Source organism: Panulirus ornatus, chromosome 5 (assembly GCF_036320965.1).
Source record: "Panulirus ornatus isolate Po-2019 chromosome 5, ASM3632096v1, whole genome shotgun sequence".
Taxonomy (NCBI): domain Eukaryota; kingdom Metazoa; phylum Arthropoda; class Malacostraca; order Decapoda; family Palinuridae; genus Panulirus; species Panulirus ornatus.
The window spans coordinates 77,650-93,624 of NC_092228.1; the positions used below are offsets into that span (position 1 = coordinate 77,650).

General features: G+C 40.9%; 1 protein-coding gene across 2 annotated transcripts in view; it reads right to left on the reverse strand.

Moving 5' to 3' along the window:
* Positions 1 to 564: 564 nt before the first annotated feature.
* The window catches only part of LOC139747028 (uncharacterized), a 585,752-nt gene continuing 570,341 nt past the window's right edge, over positions 565 to 15,975 (reverse strand). For both annotated transcript variants that reach the window (XM_071658778.1, XM_071658771.1), the window contains one exon: positions 565 to 8,173. In XM_071658778.1, coding sequence (XP_071514879.1) covers positions 8,160 to 8,173 — 14 coding nt within the window. In that variant the 3' untranslated portion in view covers positions 565 to 8,159. The remainder of the gene's footprint in view (positions 8,174 to 15,975) is intronic.

A 15,975-nucleotide genomic window follows, 5' to 3' on the forward strand; every position in this document is an offset into this window, starting at 1 on the left:
TTTTTTTTTATTATCTTTTCGCTAATCTACAGCTTTCATCCAATTTACAACAGAAACCCATAACATACCAATGCACATACACCTCCACTACACAAATATACACCTACACACTTTCCATGCTCTTAACCCACCACCATCGCTTCGAACATGCCTTTGATTCAATTATTCCATACAACTGTCAATCTTATATCATACTCATTATATTCATTATTACTTTCCTCCTTTTTCACTCCTGCTGTTCATGGAAACACACCATTAAGCATAAAAAATCTTTAATTCATTCTATATCTTATTCAACCATTTCCTCTCTTGTTCTACTTCACATATCCTTTGGATCATATCATTCCTCATATTCGTGGAAAAATTAAAATCAAAATGCATTTCTCCTATAAAGCATGTCTGTCAAATCTCAGTTACTTCCTTCTGTTCAATTTCAAAACACAGTTCAATCTTGTAATAATATAAACAGGTTGGCCATAACTATATCCTTCACTATGCTCTGGAAACACCATTTAATATCACAAAGTCTGCCTTCCAAAAGCTATGGATGTTGTATAAGCACAATTATTTTTTTTTTTTTTTTTTTGGCTATTTCATATCTACATGGGTTTTATTCACCATAGTATGGAGCACTGCTTACACATCTCAGGTGGCACTTCCCTTCACCTCTTCATTAATCAGAGTGGAATCAAAAACCTACCATCTCAATAATTTTCTCATAATCACCTCTCTTCAACCATCCTTTTCTGTACGATGTGATGTTTCTGCTTCCTTTTCAACAACTGTTATTTTGGCCACTGTTCTCATGAGCTGTGTGTATGTGTCCCTGCCCCCAAGGCTTGGACCCAAGCCACACATCTCATTGTTGCTTCCCACACAGTTTCCATATGGAGAACAGACACCCAAGGATTGGGATTATGATACCTCATCCTTCCCTTGAACAGTAAACCTAATAAATTCTCTTCCTCCTTTCTTCTTTCCCTCTTCTTATAATGATTTTATATTCAAAAGTCAGGTCCACATACACCTTTGAAACTCTAACGTTAATTTCTACTTTCTTTTTCACCTTATTTCTTTCATCCAAGATGTCTTCAGACAGAATGTTTTCCCTATGTCATCGGTCATTATAAAAAAAATGACACAAAGAGTTTATGTCTGCTGCGTGCCCTTTAACTCAATCTAACCTGTATCTTTATTGCCTGGCAAAGGAACCCATATGTACATCTAAGATCCCTGCATTTGTGCAAACATTCAGATTTCACCTGATGCCAAAGACCTCCTGTTACAATTACAAATGAGCTCTCCAGTTATCCTTTAGCCATGGCATGGGGAGTATGTTACAGTAGACTGCTGCAGTCTAAGTGTAGATGACATTGAGCTGTATTAGCACTGTAGGAATGACAAGTCTAACAATCCAGATGTTAATCTGTTTGATGATACATATCTTTGTGATGATAAGGAAAAGAACAAAATGCATCAAAACTATATAAACAAGGTGGTAACAGTAGAGACATGTTGACACCAGGCTTCGTAGTGCTTAGGGTTATATCAGCACCCACCAAAAGTTTCTATTTCTTCAAGAAAAGTTGAGACTATTTTGCTTGTTTCTTTGTTGTTTGCTTGTTTTTTGTTGTTTGCCTATTTCTATATGAGTTTCGTTCATATCATACGAGAAAAATTATTTTTCCTTAACTTGAAAAACAATTTTCCAAAGCATCAGGAAATTCATGTGCCTGTTCAAAGGGTTCACTTATGATGTTTTCCTGCCAGTTGTATGAAGTACTCAAGTAGTACTCTCAGACATATTCAGTGAGATGTGTGCTATGTTTGGAAGTGCTTTTTGTCAAACAAAAACACAGAAGGATTTGTATGTGGCATTTCTGGATCAGTTGATTTGATTGTTGAATAAATAATAAAAAAGTAAGAGAGACGTGTGGTAATAAAAAGAGTGTGGTTGAGAAAGCTGAAGAGATTGTGCTGAAATGGTTTGTAAATATGGAGAGAGAGAGAGAGAGAGAGAGAGAGAGAGAGAGAGAGAGAGAGAGAGAGAGAGAGGAGAAATAGACAGAGAATGTGTGTGTCAGAACTGAAGAGGTCAAGGGGAAGGAGGAGACCAAATTTAAAATGGAAGGATGGAGTGAAAAATATTTTGAGTGCTTGGATGCCTGAACAGGCTGGAGGTGTGCACGAGATAGAGTGCATTGGAGCAATGTTGTATACAGGGAATGATGCACTATCAGTAGACTGAACTGGGGCATATGAAGTAGCTGGGAGAAACCACAGAAATGTCAAGGGGGCCTGGTTGTGGATAGGAGGCTGTGGTTTCGATTTGTTACACAACAGCTGAGAATGGATGTGAGCAAATGAGGCCTATCTTCATCTGCTCCTGGTGCTATCTCACTAACATGGGAAATGGTAAACAAGCATGAATGGAAAAAGAAAAGGGTTTTCATCACTGATATCTATTATATATCATCTTGTATATGTGTCTCAGATTCAAGAAGTATCATATAACATGAGGGCATACGTCTCGTCCAAGCCTCCTTAACATTTCCACATAGACTGATCAGTGTTTGGTAGAAAATTTAGACTAGCATTTACTAACAATGTATGGGATGCTGTAAGCATTAATGGCAACATACTTCACCTTCAAGCACAGATGGCTATCTCAAGAAATGTCTATCTTATTTATTACTTTGATGCTTGTTCCCTCTAGAACTCCCATCAAAGGAGTGACCACAGCAAAAGTCCCCACTTATTCCTGTCCTTATATGTCTCCCTTGCATACACCATTCCATGCACTCCTCCATTTCTCTCCTTCTGGAATCCTCTGCTCTATTTCCCAGTGTTACAGGTGGTCTTCCTCTCTCACCAACCCCTTTAATCACACTGTTGTACATTTCTTGTAAACTCCCATCATGCATTCTTTCCACATGCCCAAGCCGCCTCAAAGTATTATGCTTCACCCGCTCTACCACTCCACAATTCATTCCCTTTGCATTCCCTGCCATACTAAATCTCTGATACACCCCCTCATTTCTTTCTTCGTTCCATCTACTCATACCACATTCTCCTCTCAAACGGCTCATTTCAACTGCCTGGATTCTTGAACTGTATGACACATTCCATGTCCATATTTTGGCTGCACAGGTTAGTAGGGTCAGGAGGACTATTCTGTCTCTTAATCCTTTCTTCACTTCCTTCCTTACCCCTCTACTCTTCATTATTCTATTAAGGGACCCAGTGGCTCTTCAATCCTGTACTGCTATTTCCCCATATATTTCCTTCCATATCACCAAACATAGCTCTCAAATACTTAAATTCTGTCACTCTTCCAGTCATTCTCCCTTTGTATCTGTAATACAGTTTAGTGTACTTTTTCTCAGTCTACAGGACTTAGTAAGATCTGTAACTTCACAGATAGAGGTAGTGGTAGAGGACGTGTGGATCAGGTGTTTGCTTTGAAGAATGTATGTGAGAAATACTTAGAAAAGCAAATGGATTTGTATGTAGCATTTATAGATCTGGAGAAGGCATATGATAGAGTTGATAGATGCTCTGTGGAAGGTACTATGAATATATGGTGTGAGAGGCAAGTTGTTAGAAGCAGTGAAAAGTTTTTATCGAGGATGTAAGGCATGTGTACGTGTAGGAAGAGAGGAAAGTGATTGGTTCTCAGTGAATGTAGGTTTGCGGCAGGGGTGTGTGATGTCTCCATGGTTGTTTAATTTGTTTATGGATGGGGTTGTTAGGGAGGTGAATGCAAGAGTTTTGGAAAGGGGGCAAGTATGAAGTCTGTTGGGGATGAGAGAGCTTGGGATTGCTAAATATGTCAGATTATATGCTGGTGATGTAGAGTGGGCAACCACTGGCCAGGAAAGTATTACTGCTTGGGTTTCAAGAGGAAAAGTGGCAGTGGCACAGAGATAGAACTGTGTTGTTTGTTATGAACCCCCTTTCAGACCCAGATCAATGTCTTTTCTCCTTACCTCATCCACATTTGGGTTGCTGGCATTCATACCCATCCCCACACCCTCTTTCTCATACACAACACTTAGCAATGCATCACTCACACATATCCTTATTTGTTTTTCCATTTTTTCTTACTTTTCAATATTTCAAAATTTTGTAGTACAGCCATCAAATATTTCTCTGGTGTCAGTTCAAACCACTACCACCACCAGTTGAGAGTGAGAGGTAGACTGTAATCATGGGCCCACTTTACAGCCATCATGTGACTGGGATCCACCCCACTTCCATAGCTATAGCTCCTAGACTTGGTTCTTTTTCTATCCATTTCTGCAACAATTGCAGTCGTAAGTTAAGTTGAGAGTAAATGTGAATAAGAGCAAGGTTATTAGGTACAGTAGGGTTGAGGGTCAAGTCAATTGGGAGGTGAGTTTGAATGGAGAAAAACTGGAGGAAGTGAAGTGTTTTAGATATCTGGGAGTGGATCTGGCAGCGGATGGAACCATGGAAGTGGAAGTGGATCATAGGGTGGGGGAGGGAGCGAAAATTCTGGGAGCCTTGAAGAATGTGTGGAAGTCGAGAACATTATCTCGGAAAGCAAAAATGGGTATGTTTGAAGGAATAGTGGTTCCAACAATGTTGTATGGTTGCGAGGCGTGGGCTATGGATAGAGTTGTGCGCAGGAGGATGGATGTGCTGGAAATGAGATGTTTGAGGACAATGTGTGGTGTGAGGTGGTTTGATCGAGTGAGTAACGTAAGGGTAAGAGAGATGTGTGGAAATAAAAAGAGCGTGGTTGAGAGAGCAGAAGAGGGTGTTTTGAAGTGGTTTGGGCACATGGAGAGAATGAGTGAGGAAAGATTGGCCAAGAGGATATATGTGTCGGAGGTGGAGGGAAAGAGGAGAAGAGGGAGACCAAATTGGAGGTGGAAAGATGGAGTGAAAAAGATTTTGTGTGATCGGGGCCTGAACATGCAGGAGGGTGAAAGGAGGGCAAGGAATAGAGTGAATTGGAGCGATGTGGTATACCAGGGCTTGACGCGCTGTCAGTGGATTGAATCAAGGCATGTGAAGCGTCTGGGGTAAACCATGGAAAGCTGTGTAGGTATGTGTATTTGCGTGTGTGGACATATGTATATACATGTGTATGGGGGGGGGGTTGGGCTATTTCTTTCGTCTGTTTCCTTGCGCTACCTCGCAAATGCGGGAGACAGCGACAAAGTATAATAATAATAAAAAAAAAGTCTAACCTTCCCTCTGTTAAGCACCACCCATTTACCTCCTCCTCCTATCTTCTCTCTGAAATCCAGTTGTCCAAGGCTGCATCTCCTTTACATTATCAGATTTCCAACTATAATCTCTATCATCATTTCCACTGTGGGTTAAGTTTGTGCTTACAAAGATGCTTAATGCATGTCTCAGGGATCATGAGTCCCCTAACTTTGATGGCAACTGGCTCCAAATCTCTCAGCCTTCTATTACCAGTACTTTTGTCTTTTGCTGACACTCCCCCTTTTCCTTTAAAAATGTACAACTCTTTGACTTCCTGCCACAAAGCTATGCTATCTTCCCATCCGTACTCTGATATCCTCTATGCAGGGTATTTCAATGCACACCACAAGGATCGATTAGGCTCTAACTGGGACAATCCTGGTGGGACCAAGGCCTAATCTCTTTTCTCCTTAACCATCTGGAACAATTGATTAAACACCATACCCTAGTTCTTGAGTATCACAACTCTTCAACCACACTTTTTTACCTCTGTGCCCTCCCACTGTTCATACACCATTTCTTCCCCTTTAGGGTCCTCTGACCACAATCTTGTTTGTTAATTGTAATTGGGTATGCCCATCCTCTACCACGCCCTTGAAATGTCAACTCTGGGATTTTAGGAAAGCTCGGTGGTTATCCCTGTGCATCTTCTTTACTGATTTTTCATGGGATGGGTAATGCTTCTCTTAACAGGATGCCTCATATTGTACTGAATGCATAGCAGAAGTTATCTTGGCTGGAATGGAATCTAGCATTCCATCTGCTTCCAAACTTTTTTCTCATTTGTAATCTAATCACTCTTGCTCTGATATCTGGTGCATTAGGGATGATGCATACCCTGAACCCCATTCCACTTTCATTTCTGCTCAGAATCATTGCAAGGCTATCCTCCAAATGCCGAGTGCATTTTCATAAAGTGTGCTGACTTGACTTCTACCAACATACCTCTTTGGTCCTTAACCAAAACCATCAGCAACTGTAATTCAACCTTTCCTACTCTTTTCTGACCTCATCAATTTATTGCTAACTCTCTGACTGCTAAAGCTGCTCTCTTTGGTACCAAGTTTTCCTTGAACTCAATTTTGGTTGATTCAGCATTAAATCCTTTGCCCTTATCTCCTCCTCCTGAACCTATGTCACTTCCTATATTCCCCTCATGCAGGTGGACAGGACAAGGCATATGGTTCAGATGGCATACCTCCATAGGTTCTAATGGAGTGTTCCTTTGAGCTAGGATCAATCCAGACTTTTCCCTCAACTTGCAGGCATGCCTTGCTACAGCCCATCCCTAAGAATGGAGACTGCTCCAACCCATCTAAATATCTCCCCAAAGCCCTCATTTCTGCTATCTTCAAAGTCTTTAAAACTTTTGTATACTCTCACTTAGAATCCCATTCTCTTCTTTCAGATAACCAGTTGAGATTTCAGAGAAAGGTCTACTGGTAATCTGTCCTTTCTGACTCACCTCTGGTCCTACTTTCTCAGGGATTTTGGTGAAACTTGTATCATAGCCCTCAATACCTGTAGAAGAATTTGACAGAGTATGGCATGAGTCTTTGCTTTATAAACTGTCTTCCTTCAGTTTCAATGCTTCTGTTCTTTAGAGGCATAACTTCCTCTCTGACCATTCCATCGCAGTCATCATCGATGCAGTGACCTCCCTCTCCTATCCTATATATGGTGGTGTTCCTCAGGATTCTGCCCTATCCCCTACACTCTTTCTCCTCTCAGCAAAAGATCTTTCCTCTACTCTCAACCCTATTCACTATTAAACTTATGACTCCACTTTACATACTTCAGCTCACTTTCCCTCCCCTCTCCTTTCAGTATTTGCCCTCTTTCTTATAATAGTCATATTTCCTCTCAATCTGGACCTGTGTAGAATTTGGAGAAGGGAAGTAGTAAACCTGTACAGTTCAGTAGTGCTAAAATGCTATTTCTCCCTATATCATTTTTTCTAAGAATGAGTTTCATTTCTGAATTCAACTCCCTCACCATTCTGTCCATAAACAAATTAAACAACCTCCAAATATTACTCTCCTGGTAAATCACCACTCCACACTGCAATAAATAACTTTTCATTTACCCCATATATTCGCAGCACCTTCTACAAGGCCTCTCTATCAACACTATCAAATGTTTTCGTAAAGCCCAGTTCAAGCAAAATTCACCATTAAATACCAAGTAATGCTGTTTGGTTTCGAAAAATACATGTGACAACAGAAGTATATGAGGCATATCATTTATGTGCATATTAATCTAATTTGTTAAACACATAAAAGTCGTTTATATTGAAAGAATCATTCGCAAATGAACCTTTACAGCACAACATATTTAAGTCAAACACTTATTTGTCAGCCATATCAGGAAAGCATATTCAAATTTATACTAAAGCTTAGAAACTACGACAACAGCCCTATTACAGATATGACAATGATGGCTAAAATACTCAAGAAAACAGTACATCAGTGGAGTACAGCTTCATTACTAAATAATTCCTATATAATTTATTTACAACATTAAAACATCAGTATTGTAAATAATGTAGATGTAGAGCAGCAACAGAAACTGTGACATTCTATTTGTCTTGCAAATCAACACCTGGTAAGCCATCATCATAATGTTTGGTCACCAAGCACAATATATCCCAATCTCCATTCCTATTGATTAATACGCATCTTGCACAGGAGGACAGTAATCAGGCTTACAAGGCAAGACCCAAACATAAGCAAGGGACTAGACACAATGCATGCTTGATTTCCTCTTCCTTCTTCATCGCTAGACTCGTCCACATGTAGCATCATCTTGTCTGGTTTTGTCTTCTGAGATTCCACAACACCATCTTCATCTTTTCCTTCTTTTGATTTCCTTTTATTTTTCTGATAATTCAGTGAAGAACATTCAAACAGTTGTTTAGGTCACCCCTCACTTCCTATAATACAAAAGTACAAGCTTAGTTTAAAATAACAGATGAAAGGGCTTTACTCACAAGTACAATTACTATAAAAAAAGTTCATTCAATACAGAGTGCTTTTCTTTCATGCTTCTACACCTTCAAGAGTGCACCACACACAGAAGAAAAATGAAGGGATCCTTTGGAGGGTCACCATTCCAGGCAGATTCCAACATCACAATCAACTTGTATCAATTAGAGTACTTTTACCAATCAGAACTCATACAAATAGTCCAATGTCTAACAATATGAACATAAACAATTCATGAACAATTGCTTTGCTAAGTAAGTAAATAGCTTAGTTTTCTCTTAGTTAAGTTGTGGAGTGTGTCAACTATAACTCAATCAATGTTTTACTATTCCTTACTTAATGATCAACTAATTACCACTAATGCATACTGTATAAACCACAGTATTTCCTCTATAAAATTCCTGTATATCTGCCACTCTGAGTATGCAGATGTATCTCATTCATGTGCTTGTCAAAAGTATGGAAACATCCAGACCTACCTTGACCTTGAGCTCTTTTATGATTGATTAACTAATAACTATTAAAACCTCTCAGGTCTGTAATATCTATAATATCTCATCTGCTTGTTTTCAGCTGAATGGCTGCCTAAATTCAATAAACTATTCATTATTATTATTATTATTATCATCATTATAATTACTATTATTATCATTATTATTATTATTATTATTATTATTATTATTATTATTATTATTATTATTATCATTATTATTATTATTATTATCCCTGGGGATAGGGGAGAAAGAATACTTCCCACGCATTCCTCACGTGTCGTAGAAGGCGAATAAAGGGGATGGGAGCGGGAGGCCAGAAACCCTCCCCTCCTTGTATTTTGACTTTCTAAAAGGAGAAACAGAAGGAGTCACGCGGGGAGTGCTCATCCTCCTCGAAGGCTCAGATTGGGGTGTCTAAATGTGTGTGGATGTAACCAAGATGAGAAAAAAGGGGAGATAGTAGTATGTTTGAGGAAAGGAACCTGGATGTTTTGGCTCTGAGTGAAACGAAGCTCAAGGGTAAAGGCGAAGAGTGGTTTGGGAATGTCTTGGGAGTAAAGTCAGGGGTTAGTGAGAGGACAAGAGCAAGGGAAGGAGTAGCACTACTCCTGAAACAGGAGTTGTGGGAGTATGTGATAGAAGGTAAGAAAGTAGATTGATATGGGTAAAATTGAAAGTTGATGTAGAGAGATGGGTGATTATTGGTGCATATGCACCTGGGCATGAGAAGAAAGATCATGAGAGGCAAGTGTTTTGGGAGCAGCTGAATGAGTGTGTTAGTGGTTTTGATGCACAAGACCAGGGTTATAGTGATGGGAGATTTGAATGCAAAGGTGAGTAATGTGGCAGTTGAGGGAATAATTGGTATACATGGGGTGTTCAGTGTTGTAAATGGAAATGGTGACGAGCTTGTAGATTTATGTGCTGAAAAAGGACTGGTGATTGGGAATACCTGGTTTAAAAAGCGAGATATATATAAGCATACGTATGTAAGTAGGAGAGATGGCCAGAGAGCGTTATTGGATTATGTGTTAATTGATAGGCACACAAAAGAGAGACTTTTGGATGTTAATGTGTTGAGGTGCAACTGGAGGGATGTCTGATCATTATCTTGTGGAGGCGAAGGTGAAGATTTGTAGAGGTTTTCAGAAAAAAAAAGAATGTTGGGGTGAAGAGAGTGGTGAGAGTAAATGAGCTTGGGAAGGAGACTTGTGTGAGGAAGTACCAGGAGAGTCTGAGTACAGAATGGAAAATGGTGAGAACAAAGGAGGTAAGGGGAGTGGGGGAGGAATGGGATGTATTTAGGGAAGCAGTGATGGCTTGCGCAAAAGATGCTTGTGGCATGAGAAGCGTGGGAGGTGGGTTGATTAGAAAGGGTAGTGAGTGGTGGGATGAAGAAGTAAGATTATTAGTGAAAGAGAAGAGAGATGCATTTGGACAATACAAATGCAAATGAGTGGGAGATGTATAAAAGAAAGAGGCAGGAGGTCAAGAGAAAGGTGCAAGAGGTAGAAAAAGAGGGCAAATGAGAGTTGGGGTGAGAGAGAATCATTAAATGTTAAGGAGAATAAAAAGATGTTTTGGAAGGAGGTAAATAAAGTGCGTAAGACAAGGGAGCAAATGGGAACTTCAGTGAAGGGGGCTAATGGGGAGCTGATAACAAGTAGTGGTGATGTGAGAAGGAGATGGAGTGAGTATTTTGAAGGTTTGTTGAATGTGTTTGATGATAGAATGGCAGATATAGGGTGTTTTGGTCGAGGTGGTGTGCAAAGTGAGAGGGTTAGGGAAAATTATTTGGTAAACAGAGAAGAGGTAGTAAAAGCTTTGTGGAAGATGAAAGCCGGCAAGGCAGCAGGTTTGGATAGTATTGCAGTGGAATTTATTAAAAAAAAGGGGGTGACTGTATTGTTGACTGGTTGGTAAGGTTATTCAATGTATGTATGATTCATGGTAAGGTGCCTGAGGATTGGCGGAATGCCTGCATAGTGCCATTGTACAAAGGCAAAGGGGATAAGAGTGAGTGCTCAAATTACAGAGGTATAAGTTTGTTTAGTATTCCTGGTAAATTATTTGGGAGGGTCTTGATTGAGACGGTGAAAGCATGTACTGAGCATCAGATTGGGGAAGAGCATTGTGGTTTCAGAAGTGGTAGAGGATGTGTGGATCAGGTGTTTGCTTTGAAGAATGTACGTGAGAAATACTTAAGAAAAGCAAATAGATTTGTATGTAGCATTTATGGATCTGGAGAAGGCATATGATAGAGTTTATAGAGATGCTCTGTGGAAGGTATTAAGAATATATGGTGTGGGAGGCAAGTTGTTAGAAGCAGTGAAAAGTTTTTATCGAGGATGTAAGGCATGTGTACGTGTAGGAAGAGAGGAAAATGATTGGTTCTCAGTGAATGTAGGTTTGTGGCAGGGGTGTGTGATGTCTCCATGGTTGTTTACTTTGTTTATGGATGGGGTTGTTGGGGAGGTGAATGCAAGAGTTTTGGAAAGAGGGGCAAGTATGCAGTCTGTTGTGGATGAGAGAGCTTGGGAAGTGAGGCAGTTGTTGTTCACTGATGATACAGCTGCTAGTGGCTGATTCATGTGAGAAACTGCAGAAGCTGGTGACTGAGTTTGGTAAAGTGTGTGAAAGATGAAAGTTAAGAGTAAATGTGAAGAAGAGCAAGGTTATTAGGTACAGTGGGGTTGAGGGTCAAGTCAATTGGGAGGTAACTTTGAATGGAGAAAAACTGGAGGAAGTAAAGTGTTTTAGATATCTGGGAGTGGATCTGGCAGCGGATGGAACCACGGAAGCGGAAGTAAATCATAGGGTGGGGAAGGGGGCGAAAATTCTGGGAGCCTTGAAGAATGTTTGGAAGTCGAGAACATTATCTCTAAAAGCAAAAATGGGTATGTTTGAAGGAGTAGTGGCTCCAACAACGTTGTATGGTTGCGAGGCGTGGGCTATGGATAGGGTTGTGCGCAGGAGGGTGGATGTGCTGGAAATGAGATGTTTGAGGACAATATGTGGTGTGAGGTGGTTTGATCGAGTAAGTAACGTAAGGGTAAGAGAGATGTGTGGAAATAAAAAGAGTGTGGTAGAGAGAGCAGAAGAGGATGTTTTGAAATCGTTTGGTCACATGGAGAGAATGAGTGAGGAAAGATTGACCAAGAGGATATATGTGTCAGAGGTGGAGGGAACGAGGAGAAGTGGGAGACCAAATTGGAGGTGGAAAGATGGAGTGAAAAAGATTTTGAGTGATCGGGGCCTGAAAATGCAGGAGGGTGAAAGGCGTGCAAGGAATAGAGTGAATTGGAACGGTGTGGTATAACGGGGTCAACGTGCTGTCAATGGATTGAACTAGGGCATGTGAAGCATCTGGGGTAAACCATGGAGAGTTCTGTGGGGCCTGGATGTGGAAAGGGAGCTGTGGTTTCGGTGCATTATTACATGACAGCTAGAGACTGAGTGTGAACGAATGGGGCCTTAGTTGTCTTTTCCTAGCGCTACCTGGCACACATGAGGGGGGAGGGGGTTGTTATTCCATGTGTGTCGAGGTAGCGATGGGAATAAATAAAGGCAGACAGTATGAATTATGTACATGTGTATATATGTATATGTCTGTGTGTGTGTATATATATGTGTACATTGAGATGTATAGGTATGTACGTATATTTGCGTGTGTGGACGTGTATGTATATACATGTGTATGTGGGTGGGTTGGGCCATTCTTTCATCTGTTTCCTTGCGCTACCTCGCTAATGCGGGAGATAGCGACAAAGCAAAATAAATAAATAATAAATAATTATTATTTCATATTATCTTGCTTTGTTGCTGTCTCCCGCGTTAGCGAGGTAGCACAAGGAAAGAGACAAAAGAATGGCCCAACCCACCTATATACACATGTATATACATAAACGCATACACACGCACATATACATACCTATAAATTTCAACCTATACATACATATACATACACAGACATATACATATATACACATGTACATAATTCATACCTGCTGCCTTCAGCCATTCCCATTGCCAACCCACCACACATGAAATGGAACCCCCTTCCCCCATGCATGTGCAAGGTAGCACTAGGAAAAGACAACAAAGGCCACATTCGTTCACACTCAGTCTCTAGCTGTCATGTGCAGTGCACCGAAACCACAGCTACCTGTCCATATCCATACCCCACAGAACTTTCCATGGTTTACCCCAGATGCTTCACATGCCCTGGTTCAATCCAATGACAGCACATTGACCCCAGTATACCACATCGTTCTAACTCACTCTATTCCTTGCAGGCCTTTTAATTATTTATTATACTTAATCGCCGTCTCCCACGTTCAGTGAGGTAGTGCAAGGAAAACAGATGAAAGAATGGCCCAACCCACCCACAGACACATGTATATATACATAAACGCCCTCACACGCACATATACATTTCAAAGTATACATACATATTCATAGACATATACATGTTGGAAAGAATCACAATTTTGCATGTTTACCAAATGGCATCCTAGCTACGTCTCTTCGTTGTATATCAACTGACTGTTATATTTCTCTCTTGTGTCTCCCCTAATGATGTGATTATTACACGAAAGTGCACTTGTGAACTTATCATGTTTCATTTTCCCCGTGGACTCGTAGGAAGACATACATATATACTATTTATATATTTTGCTTTGTCGCTGTCTCCCGCGTTAGCGAAGTAGCGCAAGGAAACAGACGAAAGAATGGCCCAACCCGCCCACATACACATGTATATACATACACGTCCACACACACAAATATACGTACATACCTATACATCTCAATGTACACATATATATACACACACAGACATATACATATATACACATGTACATAATTCATACTGTCTGCCTTTATTTGTTCCCATCGCCACCTCGCCACACATGGAATAACATCCCCCTCCCCCCTCATGTGTGCGAGGTAGCGCTAGGAAAGACAACAAAGGCCCCATTCGTTCACACTCAGTCTCTAGCTGTCATGTAATAATGCACCGAAACCACAGCTCCCTTTCCACATCAAGGCCCCACACACTTTCCATGGTTTACCCCAGATGCTTCACATGCCCTGGTTCAATCCATTGACAGCACGTCGACCCCGGTATACCACATCATTCCAATTCACTCTATTCCTTGCACGCCTTTCACCCTCCTGCATGTTCAGGCCCCGATCACACAAAATCTTTTTCACTCCTTCTTTCCACCTCCAATTTGGTCTCCCACTTCTCCTCGTTCCCTCCACCTCTGACACATATATCCTCTTGGTCAATCTTTCCCCACTCATTCTCTCCATGTGACCAAACCATTTCAAAACACCCTCTTCTGCTCTCTCAACCACACTCTTTTTATTTCCACACATCTCTCTCACCCTTACATTACTTACTCGATCAAACCACCTCACACCACATATTGCCCTCAAACATCTCATTTCCAGCACATCCACCCTCCTGCGCACAACTCTATCCATAGCCCACGCCTCGCAACCATACAACATTGTTGGAACACTATTCCTTCAAACATACCCATTTTTGCTTTCCGAGATAATGTTCTCGACTTCCAAACATTCTTCAAGGCTCCCAGAATTTTCGCCCCTCCCCCATCCTATGATTCACTTCCGCTTCCATGGTTCCATCCGCTGCCAGATCCACTCCCAGATATCTAAAACACTTTACTTCCTCCAGTTTTTCTCCATTCAAACTTACCTCCCAATTAACTTGACCCTCAACCCTGCTGTACCTAATAACCTTGCTATTATTCACATTTACTCTTAACTTTCTTCTTTCAGACACTTTACCAAACTCAGTCACCAGCTTCTGCAGTTTCTTACATGAATCAGCCACCAGCGCTGTATCATCAGCGAACAACAACTGACTCACTTCCCAAGCTCTCTCATCCACAACAGACTGCATACTTGCCCCTCTTTCCAAAATTCTTGCATTCACCTCCTTAACAACCCCATCCATAAACAAATTAAACAACCATGGAGACATCACACACCCCTGCCGCAAAGCTACATTCACTGAGAACCAATCACTTTCCTCTCTTCCTACACGTACACATGCCTTACATCCTCGATAAAAACTTTTCACTGCTTCTAACAACTTGCCTCCCACACCATATATTCTTAAAATCTTCCACAGAGCATCTCTATCAATTCTATCATATGCCTTCTCCAGATCCATAAATGCTACATACAAATCCATTTGTTTTTCTAAGTATTTCTCACATACATTCTTCAAAGCAAACACCTGATCCACACATCCTCTAACACTTCTGAAACCACACTGCTCTTCCCCAATCTGATGCTCTGTACAAGCCTTCACCCTCTCAATCAATACCCTCCCATATAATTTACCAGGAATACTCAACAAACTTATACCTCTGAAATTTGAGCACTCACTCTTATCCCCTTTGCCTTTGTACAAGGGCACTATGCAAGCATTCCGCCAATCCTCAGGCACCTCACCATGAATCATACATACATTAAATAACCTTACCAACCAGTCAATAATACAGTCACCCCCTTTTTTTGATAAATTCCACTGCAATACCATCCAAACCTGCTGCTTTTCCGGCTTTCATCTTCCGTAAAGCTTTTACTACCTCTTCTCTATTTACCAAATCATTTTCCCTAACCCTCTCACTTTGCACACCACCTCGACCAAAACACCCTATATCTGCCACTCTATCATCAAACACATTCAACAAACCTTCAAAATACTCACTCCATCTCCTTCTCACATCACCACTACTTGTTATCAGCTCCCCATTAGCCCCCTTCACTGAAGTTCCCATTTGCTCCCTTGTCTTACGCACTTTATTTACCTCCTTCCAGAACATCTTTTTATTCTCCCTGAAATTTAATGATACTCTCTCACCCCAACTCTCATTTGCCCTCTTTTTCACCTCTTGCACCTTTCTCTTGACCTCCTGCCTCTTTCTTTTATACCTCTCCCACTCATTTGCATTTTTTCCCTGCAAAAATCATTCAAATGCCTCTCTCTTCTCTTTCACTAATAATCTTACTTCTTCATCCCACCACTCACTACCTTTTCTAATCAACCCACCTCCCACGCTTCTCATGCCACAAGCATCTTTTGCGCAATCCATCACTGCTTCCCTAAATACATCCCATTCCTCCCCCACTCCCCTTACCTCCTTTGTTCTCACCTTTTTCCATTCTGTACTCAGTCTCTCCTAGTACTTCCTCACACAAGTCTCCTTCCCAAGCTC